Source organism: Scyliorhinus canicula, chromosome 10, assembly GCF_902713615.1.
Source record: "Scyliorhinus canicula chromosome 10, sScyCan1.1, whole genome shotgun sequence".
NCBI classification, from domain to species: Eukaryota; Metazoa; Chordata; class Chondrichthyes; order Carcharhiniformes; family Scyliorhinidae; genus Scyliorhinus; species Scyliorhinus canicula.
In genome coordinates, this window is record NC_052155.1 from 108,758,632 (window position 1) to 108,783,847 (window position 25,216).

The 25,216-nt window shown below is 42.3% G+C and overlaps 1 protein-coding gene across 9 annotated transcripts in view; it reads right to left on the reverse strand.

Annotated features, from left to right (window-relative positions):
* The window catches only part of arfgef1 (ADP-ribosylation factor guanine nucleotide-exchange factor 1 (brefeldin A-inhibited)), a 280,401-nt gene that overhangs the window by 139,480 nt on the left and 115,705 nt on the right, over positions 1–25,216 (reverse strand). For 5 of the 9 annotated variants that reach the window (XR_005462112.1, XM_038809541.1, XM_038809536.1 and 2 more), the window contains exons 7-10: positions 21,204–21,317; positions 15,019–15,126; positions 14,398–14,585; positions 2,773–2,906 (exon numbers count right to left, since the gene is read on the reverse strand). Coding sequence is in view for 8 of the 9 variants with exons in the window: in XM_038809541.1 (XP_038665469.1) it covers positions 2,773–2,906; positions 14,398–14,585; positions 15,019–15,126; positions 21,204–21,317 (544 nt within the window). In the remaining variant the exon portion in view is untranslated. The remainder of the gene's footprint in view (positions 1–2,772; positions 2,907–14,397; positions 14,586–15,018; positions 15,127–21,203; positions 21,318–25,216) is intronic. The other 4 variants (XM_038809539.1, XM_038809537.1, XM_038809538.1 and 1 more) reach the window with 3 other exon arrangements.

Consider the following 25,216-nt stretch of genomic DNA (forward strand, 5'->3'; position numbering starts at 1 on the left):
TTAGATGTGATTCTGCAATTGGGCAGTACTTGCCGAACAGCCAAGAGTGTTCGAAGAATTACACAAACAATTAATTTATCATCAGTCTAGCTCGCTTATGCTTGCTAGAAGCTGCATATATTCAGATACAAGCACCTGTCCGGTATAGGCAAAAGGAATATGTCCAGGTGTTGCACGTTTTTTGAATAAACAAAATTATGAGGGCATTTGCTGTGGCAATGTCTCAGCCAATCAGAGCCGACTAACCAACCAATCAGCACCACTTTTCTCACACATTACAAATTGTTGTTCCCTTTGAAATTTGGCATTTTTGCTTCTGTCTTGATGAGCACAAGATGAAAAGCTTTAACAGCATGTTTCTTCTTCCACCAATTCTCAAGCTCTGTACTATCAAACAACTATTTTTAAACTTGTAAAATCTTATTTCATTATCTTTCCAAACATAATATACAAATGGTCTATCTAGAGTACGATATTTTGGGAATTAGAACATAGAACATAGAACAGTACAGCACAGAACAGGCCCTTCGGCCCTTGATGTTGTGCCGAGCAATGATCACCCTACTCAAACCCACGTATCCACCCTATATCCGTAACCCAACAACCCCCCCTTAACCTTACTTTTTAGGACACTACGGGCAATTTAGCATGGCCAATCCACCTAGCCAACACATCTTTGGACTGAGGGAGGAAACCGGAGCACCCGGAGGAAACCCACGCACACACGGGGAGGACGTGCAGACTCCGCACAGACAGTGACCCAGCCGGGAATCGAACCTGGGACCCTGGAGCTGTGAAGCATTTATGCTAACCACCATGCTACCGTGCTTAGTCTTAGATTTAGGATCTAGTGCTTGACTGTACAACATAATCTGCACCGACAGTTGATTCTTCACTCCGAATCAGTTTTTTTACTATTGCAATATTCTGTCTGGATCTCTAGTCTGTAAAAGGCCCATGCTTGCATTAGTTAGTTGACTTTTTTAATAGTTATGATCTTGTAACTATGAGCCCGAACTAGCATAGACAATTAAAAATTATTAGTGATGAGTGACGGCAAGCTATCCCAACAGCAGTGCATCCAAACTTTTTCCCCACTGTCAGCCTTCTTTGACATTGAAAATTGGTGAAACTTTAGAGTATATAGTTCTCCGCTTTCTCTCTTCCTCCTTTCTTAAAGACTGCAGCTACGAGTTGTAGGAGTGCATGGTTATTATTGTAGGAATAGATGGTTATTAACGTATACAACCGCTTTGCTCAGCAGCAAATGTTGTGCAACTAAGTTGAAACAACACGACTTCAGTTACTCAGTAACCAACATCACCAAAAACACAATAGGTTGTATGTGATTAAGCCACAAGCCCACTCAGTGGAGGATAAACCCAATCAATCAATCAGTGGGGGATAAACCCAATCAATCAATCAGTGGGGGATAAACCCAATCAATCAATCAGTGGGGCATAAACCCAATCAATCAATCAGTGGGGCATAAACCCAATCAATCAATCAGTGTAGCATAAACCCAATCAATCAGTGGGGCATAAATCCAATCAATCAGCCGAGGATAAACCCAATCAATCAGCCGAGGATAAACCCAATCAATCAGCCGAGGATAAACCCAATCAACAAGCCGCGGATAAACCCAATCAATCAGCCCAGGATAAACCCAATCAATCAGCGGAGGATAAACCCTATCAATCAGCCGAGGATAAACCCTATCAATCAGCCGAGGATAAACCCAATCAATCAGCCGAGGATAAACCCTATCAATCAGCCGAGGATAAACCCAATCAATCAGCGGAGGATAAACCCAATCAATCAGCGGAGGATAAACCCAATCAATCAGTGGAGGATAAACCCAATCAATCAGTGGAGGTTAAACCCAATCAATCATTGGAGGATAAACCCAATCAATTAGCCAAGGATAAACCCAATCAATCAGTGAGGCATAAACGCAATCAATCAATCAATGGGGGATAAACGCAATCAATCAATGGGGGATAAACGCAATCAATCAGTGGGGGATAAACGCAATCAATCAGTAGGGGATAAACCCAATCAGTGGGGGTAATGTCCCACTGCAGGATATTACAACCAATCCGTATAAGGAACTGATACTCTCAGCCCTACTCTGAAAGGAGTTGTAAGCATTGTAGAGAAAGAAGTGACTAGCATATAACGTTGAAGACTGAATAAAGTTATGCACAATTGTACCACAACACCGGCTCAAGTTTCATGTATATAATAGTATGCTACCTTCTAACACTGGGAACGATCTAGGGTCTAAAGAATTCTGAAGTCAAAACCAAGCATTCAGCATTTCTGCAGCAACAAATTTGAAAATCCTAGAATGCAAATCATCAGGTCGGGTGATTTTTTGTTACTTTGTTCCATTATTTTCTCCAGCACTGTTTGTCGACTTAATCGGACTTCTGTCAGGTCCTCATTCTTGCTCAACCATCAGTTTCCCATAATTTTCAGCTTTTTCTTTGATATTAAAATATAAAGCATCTTTTTGTAACTGCATACTGGCACCCATTACGTTACTGCTAATAACAGTTGGTGATTCTCTTGCATTAATTCTATATGTGTGAAAATCATTCTTTTCTGATCTAAAATGCAATACAAGTAACCAACTGGGAAAAATATATTTGAAGGATCACTTGAACTAAATAACAATGTTAGAAATTACTTAGCAGAGATATTTCAACAGTTTTTATTTCAAAATGGCACATTCTTTATTAGTACCTTCATCAACCTAACTGCACTTACTTTGGATCTGGAGGACCATCAGAAAGTGGCTTCATAGAAAGTTTGCATAATGATCTAAAGACCAGAAAAGCATCCTTCTGCAGAATGTGAGAGAACTTAGCACTGGAACAGCCTCCTGGGGTCATTCCACATTCCTGCAAATAAAGCCAAACCATGACAGTATTATAGCATTTCTTTGTAAGTCTCATTCCACAGCTTCATAATTATGTTAAGTTATTAAATGTCTCAAGAAGGAAAATTAAAGCAATACTTTATGTACAAAGGTTTTGCAAGATGTCTATTTTTAAATTAAATCACAACATCCACCAATAGAGGATATCCCTATTATTGTACATGCACACAAAGATTCAGCTGTGATACAAAAGAAGCATTTTAATCTAAGGTGTGCACCATTGGCTTCTTTCTGATTATTTTGCGACGTGGGGGGCTCGATGGAGGGTCCGCTAAGGGGGAACATTGATGGGGGTTCCTGGGGTGGCACAGAGCGGGCATCAGAAAGCTAAGGGACCTGTTCGTTGACGGGAGGTTTGCGAGCCTGGGAGAGTTGGAGGAGAAATTTGAGCTCCCCTCGGGGAACATGTTCAGGTACCTGCAGGTAAAGGCGTTTGCTAGGCGGCAGGTGGAGGGATTCCCTTTGCTGCCCGCGAGGGGGGTGAGGGACAGGGTGCTTTCGGGGGTCGGGGTTGGGAAGGTATCTGATATCTACAAGGTAATGCAGGAGGTGGAGGAGGCGTCAGTAAAGGAGCTAAAGGCTAAGTGGGAGGGGGAGCTGGGGGAGCAGATTGAGGATGGGACATGGGCAGATGCCCTGGAGAGGGTTAACTCTTCCTCCTCATGTGCGCAGCTTAGCCTCATCCAATTCAAGGTGCTGCACCGGGCCCATATGTCCGGGACTAGGATGAGTAGGTTTTTTGGGGGCGAAGACAGGTGTGTCAGGTGTTCGGGGAGTCCAGCGAACCATGCCCATATGTTCTGGGCATGCCCGGCACTGGAGGAGTTCTGGAAGGGGGTGGCGAGGACGATGTCGAGGGTGGTAGGATCCAGGGTCAAGCCAGGCTGGGGACTCGCGATTTTTGGGGTTGCGGTGGAGCCGGGAGTGCAGGAGGCGAGAGAGGCCAGTGTTTTGGCCTTTGCGTCCCTAGTAGCCCGGCGGAGGATCTTGCTACAGTGGAAGGATGCGAGACCCCCCCAAGCGTGGAGACCTGGATCAATGACATGGCGGGTTTTATTAAGCTGGAGAAGGTCAAATTCGCCCTGAGAGGATCGGTACAAGGGTTCTTTAGGCGGTGACAGCCTTTCCTCGATTTTCTGGTTCAATGATAGGGAACTAGGTCAGCAGCAGCAGCAACCGGGGGGGGGGGGGGGGGGGGGGGGGTGTTGACTATGTTTATTTTATTTTATTTATTTTCAAGTTCTTTTGTTGTTTACCGGGTTTGGGGGGGCTCGATATATGCGTTGTTACGGTCTTGGGGGTGTTATGCTTATTATGTTATTTTATTGTTGTTTATTACTGTTTGTTGTTATATATTTTGTAAAAAATTTTCAATAAAAATTATTTTTAAAAAAAAAGAAATTATATTGGTACTAAGGGCCAAAATGCTGAATTGAACTGGGTGGAAATAAAAAAAATACAAGGGAAAAAACTCCTTGGTAGGAGTAATTTGCAGGCCACCAAGCAATACTTCCAAAGTGGCGCATAGTATTAACCAAGAAATAATGAGGGCTTGTGAGAAGGGCACAACGGTAATCATGGGCGATTTTAATATGTATATTGACTGGACTAATCAAATTGGCAAGGGTAGCCTCAAGGGAGATTTCATAGAGTGTACGAGCGATTGTTTCTCATGGGAAATATGTTGTGGAGCCAACCAGGGAGGAGGCTATTTTAGATTTAGTATTATGTAATGAAGAAGGGTTGATAAATAGTCTTGACGTTAAGGGCCTCTTGGGAGGAGTGATCAAGCATGCTAGAATTTCAAATTCAGATTGAGTGAGAGAAGACAGAGTGCCATACTAGAGTTTTAGTGTTGGACAGAGGTAATTGTACCGGCCTGAGGAAAGAATTGGCCCAAGTAGACTGGGCACAAATAATAAAGGGTAGGACAGTCGAAGGAAAATGGTGGATGTTCAAGGAGATATTAAATATCTCTCAATTAGTGTATATTAAATACCTCTCAATTAAAGGAAGACATGAAGGTAAAAACTAGGGCATACCATACTGCAAAAGCTAGTGGTAAGCTGGAGGATTGGGAGAACTTTATGGTTCGAAAAAGGCTACTAAAAATTAAATCAAAACAGCAAGATGAACTATGAAAGGAAACTAGCAGAAAACACAAACGTTGGTAGCAAAAGCTTTGATAAATACATAAAGAGGTAGAGAATAGCTAAAGTAAATGTTGGCCCTTTAGGAGGACGATACTGGTGAGGTAATAATGGGGAACACAGAGCTGGCGGAGGCACTGAAACAATATTTTGCCTATGTCTTCACGGTAGAGGATAATAAAAAAATTCCAAAAACTGCAGTTAATGCAGAGGAACTTGGTGCAACAACCATCACTAGGGAGGTGGTATTGAATAAAATAATGGGATTAAAGGCAGAAATGTCTCCGGGACCTGATGGCCTGCACCCTAGGGTATTAAAGGAGGTGGCAGCAGAGATGGAGGATGCATTGGTTATGAATTTTCAGAATTCCCTGGATTCAGGAAGGTTCCCGGTGGATTGGAAATACACTAACGTGGTGCCCCTATTCAAAAAGGGAGAGTGGCAGAAGTAAGAAACGATAGACCAGTTAGCTTGACCACTGTGGTGGGGAAGGTGCTGGAATCAATCATTGAAGATGATCAAGCATTTGGAAAAACAAAGTTCAATCCACCATTGTCAGCATGGTTTTTTATGAAGGGCAAGTCATGCTTGACGAACTTGTGGAGTTCTTTGAGGACGTAACCAGCAAGGTGGAAAATGGGGAACTTGTGGATGTGGTATATCTAGACTTTCAGATGGCGTTTGACAAGGTGCCGCATAAAAGACTGCTCCAGAAGATGAGATCGCAGGGGATTGGGGGTAGAATACTAGATAAGACTGAGCATTGGCCTACTGACAGAAAGCAGAGGGTCAGGACAAATGGATCCTTCTCTGGCTGGTGAACTGTAACTAGCGGGGTGCTGCAGAGGTCAGTCCTCGGACCTCAACTGTTTACAATCCATATAAATGATCTGCAAGCAAATTTTGCAGATGATATAAAATAGGTGGAAAGCAAGCAGTGAAGAGGAAATAAAGATTTTACAGAGGGATATAGATAGGCTAGGTGATTGGGCCAAAATTTGACAGATGGAGTTTAATGTAAATAAGTAAGGGGTTATCTATTATGGTGCAAAAAATATCTAAATGGAAAGCAGATTCAAAATGCGTCTGGGCAGAACATAGGAAGGATATGGTTGTCTTTGTTCATGAATCACAGAATGTCAGTATGCAGGTACAGCACATAATTAAAAAGGCAAATGGAATGTTGCCGCTTATTGCAAAAGGACTGGAGTATAAGAGTAGAGAAGTGTTGTTGCAATTGTATAGGGTGCTAGTGAGCCCATATCTGGAGTAGTGTGTCTAGTTTTGGTCTCCTATTTGAGAAAGGATGTTGTGGCATTGGAGGCAGTTCAGGGGAGGTTCACCAAATTGATTTCGGGGATGAAAGAACATAGGAGCAGGAGAAGGCCACCTGGCCCTTCGAGCCTGCTCCACCATTCAGTGAGATTATGGCTGATCTTTTGTGGACTCAGCTCCACTTTCCCGCCCAAACACCATAACCCTTTATTCTTCAAAAAAACTATCTTTATCTTGAAAACATTTAATGAAGGAGCCTCAACTGCTTCACTGGGCAGGGAATTCCAAAGATTCACAACCCTTTGGGTCAAGAGGTTCCTCCTAAACTCAGTCCTAAATCTACTTCCCCTTATTTTGAGGCTATGCCCCCTAATTCTGCTTTCACCCGTCAGTGGAAACAACCTACCCGCATCTATCCTATCTATTCCCTTCATAATTTTATATGTTTCTATAAGATCCCCCCTCATCCTTCTAAATTCCAACGAGTACAGTCTCAGTCTACTGAACCTCTCCTCGTAATCCAACCCACTCAACTCTGGATTGAGCAAGTGAATCTCCTCTGCACACCCTCCAGCGCCAGTACATCCTTTCTCAGGTAAGAGACTACCTAGCAATGAAGGAGAAAACTCCATTCACCTTCTTAATCACTTGTAAACCAACTGTTTGCGACTCATACATGAGGACACCCAGGTCCCTCTGCACAGCAGCATGTTTTAACATTTTATCCTTTAAATAATAACCCGGACTTCCGGTGGCGCGCGCGCGCGAGGCCGCGTTGGGAAGGGGCTCCCGCCGGTCAGAGACATTTTGGCATTTTCCTGGGGTTTCCCCGTTGTTTCACCAATCGGGATTTCGTTGGCTGTTGGGGCCTGAGGGACGGGTGGCAGGTTGGGCCGGTTTGGAGCCGGTGAGTAGCCCCTTGGCCAGCGGAGCAGGGGCATCGAGCCTGAAGCAAGCGATGTGGAAGGAGCTTGGCACGAGGCGAGGCCCAAATCCAGGACGAATGTAGAGGGGGAGCAGCGCACACCAGGTGGCCCCCACTGAAAATGAATGTTTGGATTGTTTGATGTCTGGTCCCAGGGGGAAGAGATTTTTTAAACTTTGATTATTAAGTTTGTTTTATTTTTTATTTAAAATTTTAAAACTTTTTTTTATTATTTATTTTTATTTTATTATTTATTTATCCTGAGATTGAAGGAAGAAGGAGAAAATACTAAGTAGCTAAGGGATGCCAAAAACAGCTGTGAAGAAGAGGGGAACCACGGGTTCGTCGCTGAATGAGAGGACCAGTAAAAGCGCCGACAAGATAGCGGATGCCGCACTACTTACAGTGGAAAGGATGGCCGAGGTGATGGCTGTGGATCTGGAGAAGCAGTTTGTGAGGCACATGGAGGCGTTGAGGAAGGAGATGGCGGTTGCACTGAGATCTGGTGGAGGAGGCAATCGCCCCTATGAGGGTGAATGTGGCAAAGACATCAGCCGAGGTGAGAGAACAAGGTGAAAAGATTGAGGAAGTGGAGGAGGCCATGTCGCAGCACAGTGACCAGCTCACCTCGATGGGGGACAAGCTGTGATGGGTAGTGGAGGTCAACAGAGGACTCCGAACAAAACTCGAGGATTTGGAGAACCACTCGAGGCAGCACAATCTGAGAATTGTGAACTTGCCCGAAGGGGCACAGGGCTCAAGGCCAATGGAGTACTTTGCTAAGATGCTGGCGGAGTTGATGGGAGAGGGTGAAGGCCTCTCCCGGTATGAACTGGACCGAGTTCATCGGTCATTAAGGCCAAAACCCAAAGTAAATGAGCCGCCGAGAGCAGTAATTACCTGCTTCCATAAATACCACATGAAGGAGAAGGTGTTAAGCTGGGTGAAGCAGAAGCGGGAGGTGCAGTGGGATGGTGCTAGAGTTCGGATTTACCAGGACAAGTGAAGACGGCACTGTAAAACAAGGGACTGTGATTTGGTATGGCATACCCGGCAAAGTTGAGAGTGACATACAATGCCAAAGATTTTTATTTTGAAACAGTGGAGACGGCTGAGGCGTTCACGAAGGGAGAAGGCTTGGGACAGAAGTGAGGAGTGGAGCTGGAAGAGGGATCGTGGACTGTGATTGGGGAGCTGGAAATGATGTAACTTTCTTTTCACGGACCTATATTGTAACTTGCTTGACTTCACATTGTTTTAGAGTTTAAGCTTTTGTCTGGTTTGATTGGCATTTTTGTTCCTTTTTATATGTTGCAACAGTTATATGTTATTTTATTGAATTGTATGGGTTAGATTGTCTTTCTGGGACTGGATGGGAGGGGGCAGTATTCCTTTTGAGGTGGGAGGGGGGAAACCACCCGCACTAGCTAACTAAAGTCGGCTAGTGAACGGAGGTCAGCTGAGAGTAGAGTTGCGGGCATTGAAGCCTGAGTAGCAGGTTTCGATTGGCCAACGAGGTGAACAATAGAGAGGGGGATCAATACTGGGTGAGATGTTTTAGAAGGAAAGTGCAGGGGGGTGGTTCAATATTAATAATGGAAAGGGACTGGTCAGGCTCATGGGGCAGTGCCCAGTGGTATGATCATGGTGGATAAGAGGGGGGGGGGGGTGATGAGAGATCCCCAGTTAGGGTAGTCACGTGGATTGTAAGGGGGTTGGGAGGCCCAATCAAGAGGTCAAGGGGGCTTGCGTATCTTAAACGTTTGAAGACCGATGTAGCAATGCTGCAGGAGACTCATTGGAGGGTGAAGGATCAAGCGAGAATTAAAAAGGGCTGGGGGTTAGTCAGGTGTTTCACTCTGGATTTGACGGAAGGGCTCGAGGGGCAGCAGTAACGGTCAGCAAATGGGTACGGTTCCAGATGAAGAAGGTGGTTGCAGATCAAGGGGGTAGGTATGTGATCGTGACAGGGGCGCTGGAGGGGAGGCTATTGGTGCTGGTAAGTGTATATGGTCCCAATTTGGACGATGTGGGATTCCCAAAGGTGTGGGGCCAGCCCCGACTTGGACACACACGAACTGATAGTGGGCGGTGGGGAAATAGATGAGATGCTGGAGGTAGACAGGAGGTATGCAGAATATAGGGAACCAACGAAGTTGGAAAAGAGGAAGGAACTACAGGCGAACTTTGACCAATTATCTACCAGGAAGGCGGTACGCCAATTGAGGCGAGCAAGGGGGGGTGCAGTTTACAGGCATGGAGAGAAGGTTGGGTGTATGTTGGCAGGTCAGCTCCGGAGGGAGGCTGCGGCAAGAGAAATTGTCCAGGTGCGGGACAGGGCAGGGAAGTTGGTGGTAGCTCCAGATGAGATTAACAAGGTCTTTAAGGAATTTTATGAGAGGTTGTACAGGTCAGAGCCGCCTGGGGGAGGCCGGAGAGCAGGAGATAAAAGATGCGATTAGGAGGATGCAGTTGGGAAAGGAGCAGGTCCGGATGGAATATTATAAAAAATTCAAGGATAAGCTGGCACCCCTGATGGTGGGAATGTTTGAAGAGGCGATAGGGAAGGGGGTGTTGCCACAAACTGTGGGGTAGGCATCAATTTCCCTGTTACTTAAGAAAGATAAGGATTCAACGGAGTGTAGGTCGTACAGGCCCATATCACTTTTAAACGTGGACGCAAAGATATTGGCGAAGGTGCTGGCAGGTTGGCTAGAGTGCCTTCCAAAGGTGATGGGTGAAGATCATACGGGGTTTGTGTGAGGGAGGCAGCTCTTTTCGAACATCAGGAGGGTATTGAACATGGTTATAGCACCAGCGGAGGGGAAGAAAACAGAGGTGGTTGTGGCATAGGACGTCAAGAAAGCATTTGGCCGGGTAGAATAGGGGTACTTGATGGCAGTTCTGGAGCGGTTTGGGATTGGACCCAGATTTGTGGAATGGGTAAAGCTACTATATAAGGAGCCGAGGCCAGTGTCCGCACAAATAACATCAGCTCGGAATACATTCCTCTCCACTGTGTCATGGGAATGTCACTTTAAGAAATGCTTGCCTGCTCAAGTGGCTGCAGTGATGTCAGAGTGTGGGTGGTGCTGAGCTCTGGCTCTGCTTTTTAGTTTCCCTTTGAGGAAAAACTTGGGTGTGTCTGTGTTTTTTGGTTTCGTTTTAGTGTTGGGACTTGAGGCCAGCCAAAGAAGGTGCAATTTTTAAAACTCTGCAATCTAAAGACTATCTCTGGATCATTTAGTGATTTCAACGTGGTAACTGTTCTCAGTAGTGAAGTTAAACCTGATGTCTTTCTGTACAAAGGATTCTATTGTCTTATGGATGTTAAAAGGAAAGTTTAAGGGTTACTTAGAGTGTTGTATTCTTTGGGGGTGTGTGTATTTGAATTGATGGGTGCTAAGATGTTCACTGTATGTTTTAAAAAAGTTAACTGAGTTCATAGAATAAACATTCTTTGGCTTTAAAATACTTTTAAATTTCCGCTGCACCACACCTGTAGAGTGAGCCGTGTGCTCCCCATACCACAATCTAGTAAATGTCGTGGGTCAGGTGAACTCCATGATACACCTTGGGTTCTCTAAACCCTGGCGCATAACAACCAAACTAGGCAGGGATATCCTATGTTCCCCCTGCTGTTTGCACTCGCCATTGGCCATCGCGTTAAGAGGTTTGGGGATATGGAAAGGGATATTGGGGGGGGGGGGGGGGGGGGGGGGGGGGCGGTAGAGCGTAGGGTGTCCTTATATGCCGATGACTTATTATTATACGTATCGCAACAGTGTGTCAATAGGGGGAACATTGGAGCTGATTCGGATGTTTTGGTCTTTTGCGGGTATAAATTAGATCCAGACAAGAGTGAATATTTTGTGGTGTCTTGGCCAGGGGTCGGGCAGGGGTGGGGGGGCTGCCATTCTGTAGGACAGGGACTCACTTTAGATACCTGGGGGTGCAGGTTGCTCGGGATTGGAAGGGGGGGCTCCGTAGGTACAACATTTCTAGTTTGGTGGGGAGGGTGAAAGCTGATCTGGCAAGGTGGGATGGACTCCCCCTGTCACTGGCGGGTCAGGTATAGGCGGTTAAAATGAATGTGCTGCCGCGATTCCTATTTATTTTCCAATGCCTGCCTATTTTCCTGCCAAAGGTTTTTTTTAAAAAAAAGAGAGATTGAAGGGATGATTATCTCGTTCATATGGGGAGGGAAGGTGGCCAGAATTAGGTAGATGCTACTACAGAGAGGAAGGCAGGCAGGGTATTTGGGTCTTCCAAACCGGATGTATTATTACTGGGTGGCGATTGTGAAGAAGGTACGGAGCTGGGTCAGAGGGGTTGACTCCCAATGGGTCAGAATTGAGGAGAGTTTGTGTAGAAGGTCGGGATTGAAGGCGCTAGCAGCAGCGCCGCTCCCGACGGTCCCGGGGAGATACTCAGGGAGTCCGGTAGTAATAGCTTTGTTGAGAATTTGGAGGCAGTTTCGCCAGCACTTTGGGTTGGGGGCAGGGTCAAGGGAAATGCCGATTCAGGGGAAACATAGATTTGAGACAGGGAAGTTGGATGGAAATACTCGGAGATGGGAGGAGAAAGGAATTAGGACACTAAAAGATTTGTTTCTTGAGGGTCGGTTTGCAGGATTGAAGGAGCTGGGAGCGAAGTATGGGCTGGAACAGGGGGAAATATTTAGATACATGCAGGTTCGAGACTTTGTCAGAAAGGAGACAGCTTCCTGGTGGAGCCGGCTTCCACATTGCTGGAGGAGGTGCTGACGACAGGGGGACTGAAGAAGGGGGTAGTATCGGCGGTTTACAGGGCTATTTTGGAAGAGGAAAAGGCGCCGCTGGAACGGATCAAGGCAGAGTGGGAGGAAGAGTTGGGAGAGGGTACGGAGGAAGGGTTCTGGTGTGAGGTGCTCCGGAGGGTGAACGCCTCAAACTCGTGCACGAGATTGGGGCCAATACAGCTGAAGGTGGTGTATAGAGCACACCTTACAAGGGCGAGGATGAGCTGGCTCTTTGAGGGGGTGGAAGATGTGTGAACGTTTGGGGGGGGGGGGGGGGGGGGGGGGCTAATCACGTTCATATGTTTTGGTCCTGTCCAAAGATTGAGGATTACTGGAAGGAGGTGTTTCGGGTAATCTCTAAAGTGGTGCACGTGAAACTGGACCCGGGCCCTCGGGAGGCCATATTCGGGGTGTCAGACAAGCCAGGGTTGGAAACGGGTGCGGAGGCAGATGTTGCAGCCTTCGCCTCGTTGATCGCCCCAAGGTGGATCCTGTTAGGGTGGAGATGCCCTAACGTGGCATGGGGCTTGCTGGAATTCTTGACGCTCGAGAAGGTCAAATTTGAACTGAGGGGAAGGATGGAAGGGTTCTACAATTCATGGGCGTTATTCAATATGTACTTTCGAGTATTGGATTACATCGAACATTAGGGGGGTCTGAGAGCGTTGAGGGGAGGGGGACTGTATGTGTTAATGGTGACTATGGGTGATTCCTGATTCCTTTTTGTCATTTGTTTATGTTAACATGCGGGCTAATGTTTGGGTGTTTGGTGGAAGGATGGGATCATTGTTATTGATACGGGGATTGACATGGCATTTGTTACTGATTATTGTTTATTGTTGGGTGTAAATTTGGGAGAATGTGAAAATAAATATATTTTTTAATTTGAATAATAATCCCGTTTGCTGTTATTCCTATCAAAATGGATAACCTCACATTTGTCGACATCGTATTCCATCTGCCAGGCCCTAGTCCATTCACTTAAACTATCCAAATCCGCTGCAGACTTCCAGTATCCTCTGCACTTTTTGCTGTACCACTCATCTTAGTGTCGTCTGCAAACTTGGACACATTGTATTTGGTCCCCAACTCCAAATTATCTATGCAAATTGTGAACAATTGTGGGCCCAACACGGATCCCTGAGGGACACCACTAGCTCCGGATTGCCAACCAGAGAAACACCCATTAATCCCCACTCTTTGCTTTCTATTAATTAACCAATCCTCTATCCGTGCTACTACTTATACCTTAACGCCATGCATCTTTATCTTATGCAGCAACCTTATGTGTGGTACCTTGTTAAAAGCTTTCTGGAAATCCAGATATACCACATCCATTGGCTCCCCGTTGTCTACCGCACTGGTAATGTCCTCAAAAAATTCTACTAAATTAGTTTGGCACGGCCTGGCCTTTATGAACCCATGCTGCGTCTATCCAATGGGACAATTTCTATCCAGATGCCTCATTATTTCTTCCTTGATGATAGATTCCAGCATTTTCCCTACTACCGTAGTTAAGCTAACAGGCCTATAATGACCCGCTTTCTGCCTATCTCCCTTTTTAAACAGTGGTGTCACGTTTGCTAATTTCCAATCCACCTGGATCACCCCAGTCTAGTGAATTTTGGTAAATTATCACTAGTGCATTTACAATTTCCCTCGCCATCTCTTTTAGTACCCTGAGAAGTCATTGGTACGGGCAACATGGTGGCGCAGTGATTAGCAATGCTGCCTACGGCGCTGAGGACCTGAGTTTGATCCCGGCAGCGGGTCACTGCCTGTGTGGAGTTTGTACATTCACCCATTGTCTGCACGGGTTTCACCCCCACAATCCAAAGATGTGCAGGTTAGGTGGATTGGACACACTAAATTGCCCCTTGCTTGGAAAAAAGTAATTGGGTATCTAAATTTTTCAGAAAGTAATTGGTACAAGTCATTGCTCTAAGCACGAGGGAGTGTTACCCGACAAATCTCTGACTTGCCAAAACAGTAAATCAAACATGTTTTAAAAAGCAAGTTCCTCAGTCAATTATACATATATATTGAGGTATCAAAACATGATTATATCTCAACTGATTAGTAGTTTTTGTGACAATTATGAATTTCTAAATGGGTTTGGGTACTGGAAAACATGTGGTCACCAGAATGACAATGATTTTATGAAATCAGAAAATTTATTTTCCAGCTCTGATTTAAAGTTAATAATCTTATTAACTTCAACTGCAAAAAGTTAGTACCCAACAATAGTTATCCCAAAACATAAATTTACAACTAGTCAATTTCCATGAAAAGGGATAAATCTAATCTTTTATTTGGCATCACCTGAGTGTCGCTGGATGAAACTGACAATCTGTCATCAGTTAGTGATGGGGTATATGACACAGAGATTGGAGTCCCTGGAATTCCATTCGAATGAACATTGTCTGTGTCACTGACTGTTACACTTTCATCTTCTAGTGTGCCAGTAGTGCTTTCAGAACAATCATTCCCACCTGTCTTCTCTTCTGAATCTGAAAGATAACATTTCAGTTAAACGTTTCAAAAAAATGTTTTTTTAGTGACCTGGCATCACTGATGAAAATATATGTCAGTAGAATTTAATAAATGAGGAACAACAGTTATAAACATAATCATTGTATGGTACTAAATTACTAACATGTACATTTAACTTCAAAAATCAGATATACATAGAAAATAAGATTTCAACATGCTGAGATAGTGTGAAGCAATTTAAAGCTTTTCTAAATATTGCAGCTAACGACGTCTTCCAAAAATGGTCAATAAACTAAAACCCAACTAATAGTCAAGTGTAGCTACTACAACTTCAGAATTTGACAGCTGCTGTCTTGACTCAAAATTGTGGTTGAGTTTCAGGCCCAGCCTGTTTTTAAAAAATATATTTTTTGAAGGAGGGGTAGGAAAAACTGGCACTGCCTCACCCACCTTCAACTGCACTTTTTACTGGCCAATCACAGCAGCATTGAGGATGGTAGTGGGGAGGTCCAAAGCCCACATCGTCCCATCCTCCCAGATGCCTGGTAGGGAGAGTTCCTTTGAAGGAAGAAAACGGGGGCGGGGGCGGGAAATCAAAAGTAAAACAAACAAATTATTTGGCAAAACATTATGACGGAAATCCTTTGCCACGACAATAGCTCTCCATCACTCAGTGAAAACTGTAGCTCAACCACGTGTTCCTAAATTTCGAATGGATAAACCACTTTCCCCTTGCCCAAAAAATAAAGCTGTGCTGATATTTCAGTCTCAACTTGCACTGTCTGGAAAACCTGACTGTGGAGCCATCAGATGACAGCCAAGTTTTAACTTACAAAGCTTCATCAGAACATACAATTATGACATTTTGAAATCTGTGACATTAAAAGATTCCTGCTTGTCCGCAAGAAATTTTTGCTCACTGATGTCTCTTTCTGCAGATAAGGAATCCTCTTCAGTACTATTAAACTTAGCAAAAGGCAGATCTAAGCTCACATTGAAAGTTACACATATGTAATGGTTTGCAGTAATGTATAATTTCAGCTCATGATCTATCCACCACCATACTTACTGATATATACCACACAACCTGGATAACATTATGCAAAATATAACAAAGGTACCTCCTCCCAGAAACAGAAAATGGCACAAGGGACTGCTGCAGATTTAAATTGGGTTTGGACGTATACACACTCCAGGATTTGTATTGCCAAAAAAAAGCAAACAAGTGTCACTGCAGCAGTGCCTCTAACTCCCACGACAATAGCTCTCCATCAAATCAATGGTTATTAAATATTGCAGTATACTGTTGGCTTGAAGTATCAGTATAGCTATAACACTTCAGAAATGGTATAAGCTAATGGGTGCTAACATCAAAGAACAAAAGACCATCTTCAAATACAATCAAATGTCTGTAAACAATTTTCTTAAAACCAATCATGAAAATTCTGCAGAAGTCATCTGACCTTTTTTCTAATTTAATTTAATTTAATTTAATTTAATTTAATTTAATTTAATTTAATTTAATTTAATTTAATGAGAACGCATTAGCACCTGTTTAAAAATTATAAAGACACTTTCGGTGTTTACCTTAATTTTATTAAAAAATTGATTCTTCCACTCAAAATATATTTTCGATGTTTTCAGAGTAATTATTCCTGGTGGACCAGTGAAAGTGGTCGCAAAAGGGACGCATTGTAAATAGAGCGCGTAAGTTGGGAATTTGACAAGAGTAAGAATTCTATGATAAGTATTGTAGAGATTCAGGTTTAAAAATTGGGTTGGCATGGCATGTAGTGGACAAATAAGGGAAACCTAGGTGAAATAGAGAACAGGGATCTGTAGAAATGGATCCTATCTAACAGGGACAATGCACTTGTTACCTGAAAGTGTAAACATGAAAAACTGTCAGAAGGGCAGCCAGACATGAAGGAGGGAGGAGGAAACTTAATGTGGTAGTTGTAGGGGATTCTGTAATTAGTGGGAAAGAGAAGCAGAATCAGAGTCTCATCTGGCTATTTCCCAGGGTGAGGGACATCCTGAACCAGCTTGAAAGGATATTGAAGGAATGGGGGGGGGAGAGATTAACATGTTGCTGAAGATGTGATATGTGAAAAAGGGACTCTATCTCATGAGCCACTTAATCAGTATTAGAACAGGATGGAACCATACCATGGAGACTGGCTTCATCTGAACCAGGCTTGGAACAGGGTTCAAGGGGCAATGATAAATTTGGTCCTCACAAAACTTTTAAATAGTAAATGGAGGAGGAAGATTAGGTTAAAAGGTAGTATAATAGCCTGAAAACAAACAAAATGTAGAACATTAGGCTAATAATCAGAAATTGTGCATTGGGCACAAAATGTAATGGGAAAACTATAAAATGTAAGATACTTAAATCAGGACAAATAAATAAAAAATATCTGAGTAAAATATTATAGCAGAATGATGTTTGGTTATGTGGCCCAAGTAAGTATTCTTTATACAAACATGAAATGTAACAAATTGTAGAACTGACATGCTAGCCATTACAGAGTCATGGCTGCAAGACGGTCACAACTGAAATCTAAATATACCAAATGTTTGGATCCAAAGGAAAGATAGACTATATGGTAGAGGGGAAGGACTAACCTTAGTGAATAAGGATGATATCACTTGAAATTATAAGAGGATGTAATGAGAAATAAGCAGGCAGTTGAGGCTTTATGGGTAAAACTAATAAATAGAGAAAATATAATACTTTGTGGGAGTTGTGTATAGGCTCCCTGGGAGCAGCTGTGAAGTCATTTAAAGCAAGCATGTAGCAAAGGCAGGGATGGTTTCACAATTAATTTTAATTTTCATATAGATTGGGACAAGCAGACTTGCACATCAGCAAGGTGATGAATTTCTCAGGTATGTCTGGGATAATCTTTTGCAACAATATGTCCGAGGACACATCTCATATTAGATTCAGTAATGAATTATGAGCCAGATTTAGTTAATAGCTTAATATTGCATGCGCATTTATCTAATAACAATCATTATATGATAGAGTTCAACAGTGTTTGAAAAGAGGGAAACATGAAGCATCTACAAAGAGTTAGGTACGGCTGATTTCAATGCAATGTGAAAGAGACTGCCTACAGTAAACTGGGCAAATCAGTTAATGGGTAAAGCAATGCAGATCACGGGCAGCACGGTAGCATTGTGGATAGCACAATTGCTGCATAGCTCCAGGGTCCCAGGTTCTATTCCGGCTTGGGTCACTGTCTGTGCGGAGTCTGCACATCCTCCCCATGTGTGCGTGGGTTTCCTCCGGGTGCTCCGGTTTCCTCCCACAGTCCAAAGATGTGAAGATTAGGTGGATTGGCCATGATAAATTGCCCTTAGTGTCCAAAATTGCCCTTAGTGTTGGGTGGGGTTACTGGGTTATGGGGATATGGTGAAGGTGTTGACCTTGGGTAGGGTGCTCTTTCCAGGAACCGGTGCAGACTCGATGGGCCAAATGGCCTCCTTCTGCACTGTAAATTCTATGATAATCAGTGGAAGGTGTTCAAAACCAAATTCAATGTCATACCAAACTAGTTTATACCCTAAGGGACAGAACAAACAGCCAAAGAGTCAGGATAAAGATAAAATCAAAAAGGTTCACAAAAATAGGTAGATCCCTGCAAGTCGGAAAGATATCAGCAACAGCAAAAGAGTATGAAAACAGGCAACAAGAGCTGCAAAAAAAGGATGAAAAATAAGCTTACAAAAGAAATCAAAATCATCTCAGAAGTTTTTTACAATTACATTACGGAAAATAGGATAATCAGGAGCAGTGTGCACGCTTAAAAAATTTATATCAGTGTTATCGTTAATGAAAAATAATGTGCTCAGCCACTTCCAACCCCTCATGACAAGCATCGAGAACAGGACAAAATAGGACCAGTGATCGGTGGGTCCTACCAACCCCTGGCCTCCAAGACAAGATATGTTGCTCTCCATTCAATATAATGCACCCAGCCTCCAAATCAAGATTACCAAAGCATGGAAGCCATTCAATCGGAATTCATCCCCCATGTCTTGCAAGGGAATGGGCTCAGGAGGTCACCTCGCCCGGCACCCATCTCCATAACCCGTCAGGATAAACGACACGCAGGACTTGGATGGCACAAAGGTGGCCCCTAACCAGGGACAGTGCAAGAACCCTCTCAGGCGTCTCCACTGCTCTTCTAAAGGTATCTGCAGTTCCTCGAAGTGAGCTCTAACAACATGCACCGCAGAGATGAAATTCTCAGTCAAGGCAACATCTTCGATGGTGGCCATTATCCGATGCACACACCGCCAAGACGAGAGCTTACTCAGCAGCAACTGTGCCATGAGAAGCTGGGCCCCACCCCAGCCTAGCCCACTCTAGCTGCCACAAACAAATGACGATTAAAAGGTCAATCGGGAACTTCCAGGGACATGTTGCAAACCAGGTAGCCCAAGAAATAACAAGTATGAAATGTGCACCAGGATGAAATGACGGATTAAAAGACAAGCAGAGCTCGAGTTCGCGAAAACACACCCACTCCATATGCTCGAATTACGTCATCCCCTGCATTCGCTATTTAATTTCTTTGTGACTATCTTATACTAATGACCTTAGTTTTGCTCTTCCCAACAAGAGGAAAGATTCTCTTTGAGTGTACTCTAACAAATCCTATTGGGTCATCCCTCAGCCTCCTCTTCTCAAAAGATGAATGATCCAGCTTGTTCATTCTTTCCTGACAGGAACGCCCCTGCTTTTCTGATATCATTCTTTTAAATCTTTTTTGCACCCTCTCCAGTGCTTCTGTTTTTTTGATAATATGGTAGTATAATTTTATAATATATTTCAGCTGTGAAGCTAAGAAAACACAGGAAGTAAAGAAAACCACATTTCAGCCGTGGTTACTGATAGATAAAAGGTGTTGAGTGGGAATGATGCATCAAGAAGAATGGGATGAAGTTGGATGGGCAGCTTAGAGCATGGGAGAGAGCATGAGAAACTGTTGACAATTGGAATTGGAATTAAGAGAAGCTGATGCCTCAGGAGCACAAAGCTTGGGAGGCCTAGACTACATTACAAGAGGATAGACATCATGCTTCAGCTATACAAAAGCCCTGGTTGGACCATACTTGGAGTACTGTGAGCAGTTCTGAGCACCATACCGTAGGATGGCTATATTGTCCTTAGGGGAACTGCAGCATGGATTTGCCAGAATGATACCTGGATTCCAACGGCTAAGTTATGAGTAGAGAATACACAAACAAGGCTTGTACCCCTGGGAATTTAGTTGTTTAAAGGGTGATTTGATTGAAGCTTTCAAGATATTAAAGGGAGGAGATAGGTTAGATAGAAAAAGGGCAGGATTTAGGCAGCCCGCCATTAGCCAGCAGGGGGATATTCTTGTCCCACTGTTGTCAATGGGGCTTCTCGCTGAATGCATCCCTGCGCTGGGAAACCTGCAGTAGGGGTGCGCTGTCAATGGGACCGGAAGATCCCGCCAGCGGGAAAATTCCAGTCAAACTATTTCCACTAGTCAGGAAAACGAAGGGACATAATCTAAAAATTAGAGCCAGATCTTTCAGGAGTAAAATTAGAAACCACTTCGATACACAATGGGTGGTAGAAATTTTGACTTTTCTTCCCCAAATGGCAACGGATGCTTCATCAACAGTTAAGTTTAAATCTGAAACCTATTTTTTAACCAAAGACATTAAAAGCAGTATGGGACAACGGGCAGATGTATTAGGTTGAATCACAGATCAGTTATGATCTCATTGAATGGTAGAACAGGCTCAGGCGATAAATGGCCTACACCTGTTCCTATGAATGAATAAACCTCATGGTGTGTTTTTGAAGCAAAGAAATCAAGTGGTTCTATGTTTAATCTATTGGTTTATTTAAATGTTCTCATTGGTGCCTTGAAAGTTAGACGGTACATAAATTTAATGGCATTAGTTGTGTACTGGAAAAGTTATCATTTAAACGTATAGAAGTCAAAAAGTCAAACATCAGATGAGTTGTCACGTGGAATAATTTCAAGACATTATATATTGTCGATTTTCCCGACTGAAGACAGTCAACTCTCCAAACATTGTAGAAAATATAACACACTATATGATTTTTACAGCATAAGTAAGCCTTGAAACTTCAGATACATGGTCTTCTTTGCAACTTGTCTTTGTCTCTATTACATCTTGGCAGCTTTAAAAATGAACAAATGATTCTACTTCATGTAACATCACGGTGATATTGAACTCTGTCAGCCTGACATTTAAAATTTGCTTCCAACAGATGCCATTTTCCTGCTGCATTATTACAATTATTGTACTGATCCAACTTTACTGATTACATAACAGTCATCTGTAATCTGATGTCAATTGTGTTTGACTAAAGATGTAAAATGTACAATGAATTGCAAAAAAAAAAGCTTTAAAAGAATCTCTACACAATAAATCATTGCTATTAACCTTTTAGCTCCACTATCCAAATTGAAACTCATACTGGCAGAAAGGGGAAAAAAGTACCTTGCAAGCCGAAGGAATCAAAGAAAATCAAGAAAAAACAAAAATGTTATGAGGACTTACATATGTACAACAAAATCATAAAATAAATTAAGAGATGAAAATGAATACACTACCTCCGACAACAGTGGTCACCAACTCTTGTAGAATGTTCTGTACAATTTCATGTACATTATCCTCAAATTCAAGACCCTCCCCATGACTGCTGCCTTCAATCCCTTTTGCAATACCTTGTGTGAGGACAAAATATAAAATGCTCAGAACAAATCAGCCAGACAGGACTAAATTAAAGCAAAAACAAGCATGGATAAAACAATGCCTCAACTTTCTCTCAAATAAAGGAAAATGGGGCTTAGGGGATGATTTTTTTTCGATGTGAAATCTTAGTAGGATTTAAATTCTATTTGCATATGTCTTCAGAAATATAACATTGTGACATCAATATAAAACATTTTGGTATATGGAATTACCTTCAGTTACACTGGCTTTCCAAAGCCAAGTGTTTAATATCTATGCATCTGAAGTGCCTTTGGAGAAAATCTGTATCGGTATATTCATCCTTTCCCTATAACATCACTTTATGTAGAACCCATTGCAACAAGATTGATTTTTATTCTTCTTTCACCAGTGAATTACAGTAAGGGGCAAATGAAAAGTTCTCTTGGAATTGTGTGAACAAGTTGTTGTGCGAAACAACAATGCGCCTCTTCAACCAACTGGATTGAACTATGCTTACTGAAATATGCAGCCCAATACAGGAATTATAAATTAGAACATTTAATTAAATGTAAAATCATGTACAGGAAGTGAAATAATGATAGAAAGGAAAATGGGATTAGAGAAATGAGACAAAGAAAAAGTTAGAAAGTGTAAAAATCTTCAACCATAATTAAAATCTACAGGATGAGACTCCACACTGATAAAAATATATTTTCGGATCCAGATTGTTGAGCATCAATTAAGAGTTATGACATGGTTTAAAAAGTCAGTTACATTCGAGTGGACAGCCCCAACCTTTTCTAGCATGTTTACTGGATACCTGATGGACATATATTTGGACTTTACAACCTTGATGAGTTTGAATGCCAAATCTCTCAACAAGGTGGAGAAGCGCATGGAGGAGAAGTGAAAAAAATCAGACAGCAACTCCCCGGTTTCCATGTTTAATTGCACGTGAGATGGCAATAGTTGCTGCTCATTTAATCCTTAATGATGGTGAGTACTAATAACCTCACTGCTATTGAAACTACAAAATCCAGGCCATAGTATTTCAATCTAACTTCATATGCCACCACTGCAACATTTGACTACCTTTCTTGACTGTAATAAACATACTATGTAGAGCTTTTGAAGGAATAAATGAATTTATACTTGAGAAGCACAAGACAGTAGCATGAACAAAAGAATTTACTAGCCACTTGCAGTCTTCCTGCTGTACGTATTCAGAAAAAAAGATCCTATTGAATAACAGTCTCAACATTAACAAAAGACTCCTATTTAACAACTTTTACAAAAAAAACTTGTGAAATCATTGCTAACAGTCTTTGTGGTGGTGCACTGCAAGGAAAAAAGTCAGGAAAGAAGCATCACATTAGGGTACCACTCAGGCTCCTGGATTAGTGCTTCTCTTTTCCCTCAAGATTTTCTACTTAAGTTGACTTGCTCTTTTATTCACTTCTAATAAAGGTCATCTAGGTATGATACAAAATATTCCACTGTCTACCTCTTTAGGTATCAGCAATTAATATGGCAACAGTTTCTAGACAGAAAAAAGTAAGTGAACTTTAACTGTGGTTTATCCACAAGAGACGTCTATATCCCCACGTTCAAGATTTGATCCCTCTCCAAGGCTGTGAATCAATAATATATTTGTATTCAGTTTTATCAACATACTACTATATGTTTTGGGAGCACATATCAGGAATTCAGACGTACGTCCCCCACAATTTTCTATCCAATAAAAATAATGAATGAAACTTCATGGAGCAAGGTATGCACAATTCCTCATTTTCTCTCCCAGAAAACCAAGTTATTGGCAGACAGTGAAGTCAGAAAGTTCCCACGTCCTACCAGAATGAATAATACACAATTACTGTGGGTTTCACACTGAATTAATACAGTATAGGTAGGGACCTGATTTTCTCCACAGGCACTACACATAGTGGACAAAGTCTTAACAACTACAGTAAGCACGGTAAATTTCTCAAAGAAAAATGTAGCATCTCTCATGGAATTTATTGGTGGCTTAGATTTTTATAAAACATTTATGCATATCTATTTCCTTCTTCATAAATAGTTTGGCAGAAACTAATTACATCTGAACACCCTGAATCAATTCAATACACAATGCAGTGTTCGTTCCATTGTCACATACTATTTCACTATTTTTCATGTTTGAATCATTCACTGATACAAGGTTCTTTAAACTTGATGTTTCACAAAACTCAAGAGGCAAAATCATGATAGGCTACCTATTTTCAGTATATTCTTCCTTATTCTTACCAGTTCAGATTCCACATATGATAGAATGCAATCCAATTGAGAAAAATCACCTGGATATTTGCTTTTCATGAAACTGTCCTTTTGAGATTTCAAATTATATTCTCCTACTCGGTTTTAATAATTACCTTAAACTCTTTGTCCAGTGAAGGCAAAAATAGAATCTTGAAAATAACAGAGCATTCAAAACTAAAAATAACAGGAAAGTGCTTCAATCACATCTGGTCATATAAAGAATTGTGGTGTAGTCTGAAATGCAGAATGGATTTTGTGAGCAAAGGTTGCATTTCAAATAAAATGAGAAGAGTAATATAGAAGTTAGGTAATCTAACATTTTCTTTTTACATTTAATCCTCACATGTATAAAACAGTAGTGAAAGGATTTCTGGTCGTGTTTCTGAAGACTTTTGTCTTCAGAGATATTTGCAGCAAGTAACTTATCACCGCAAGCAATCATGACATCTTTGGAAAAGATTTTTGATTCTTTATGTTGTTACCTTCAAGATAGCCTCGAGTAGAACCAACATATGTTGGACCAAGAAACAAACACCAGCAAAGTGAGCTCAAACTTTCTATAAATTCGATATCTTTAATGCGCTTGTACTAAATTAAATAGTGCTATCTTGCACTGGCAGATAGCAAGGGCTGAAGACAATTGCAAACGCTACAGGTTCTGCTTTGTAGTAACAAAAAAAAGTGTGCTCCAGAACTCGCGGTGTCCTGAGTCAAGCTATTCTAGTACAGCTGCAAAATTGGTATTATACAACAATGTGGAAAAATTGCCCAAGTATATCCTATTCACAAAAAACAGACTGGGTATCCAATTGAGCCAAGTAGTGCTCCATCAGTCCACTCAAAATCATCAGAGAAGTGATGGAATGTGCTATTAACAGTGTTATCAAGTGACACTTGTGCAGCAATAACTTGCTCACCATACTCAGTTTGGGTTCCACCAGGGTCTCTCAGTTCCTGACTTCACTGCAGTCTTGGTCCAAACAGGGACATGAGAGCTGAATGTCAGAGGTAAGTTGAGCATGACTGCTGTTGACATCAAGGAAGCATTTGACAGCATAGCATCAAAGAGCAAAACTGAAGTGAATGAGAATCAGGGAGGAAAACTCTCTATAGGTTGGAGTTGCATCCAGTACAAAGGAGGAGGCTTGTGGTTGTTCGGTATCAATCGTCTCAGCCCCAAGGCATTGCTGTGGGAACTCCTCAGGGTAGTGTACTTGGCCCAACTATCTTCAGCAATTTCAATAAACCTTTGATCAGCATTAAGGTTAGGAGTAGAAATGTTCACTGGTGATTGCACAGTATTCAGTACCGTTCGCAACTCCTCAGATATTAAAGCAGTTCATGCCCACATGCAGCAAGACTTGGACAACACTCAGGTTTGGATTCATAAGTGGCATTTGTGCAATGAAAGCACCAAATAACGACCATTGCCAACAACAGCATTACTATCACAGATTCCCTCAATATCAACAGCCTGGGGGTCACCATTGACCAGGAACTTAATTGGATGGGCTATTTAAATACAGTTGTTACAAAAGCACGTCAAGGCTGGGAATCCTTTAACATGTAACTCATCTCCTGACACCCCAAAGCAAGGTCACCATGTACAAAGCAC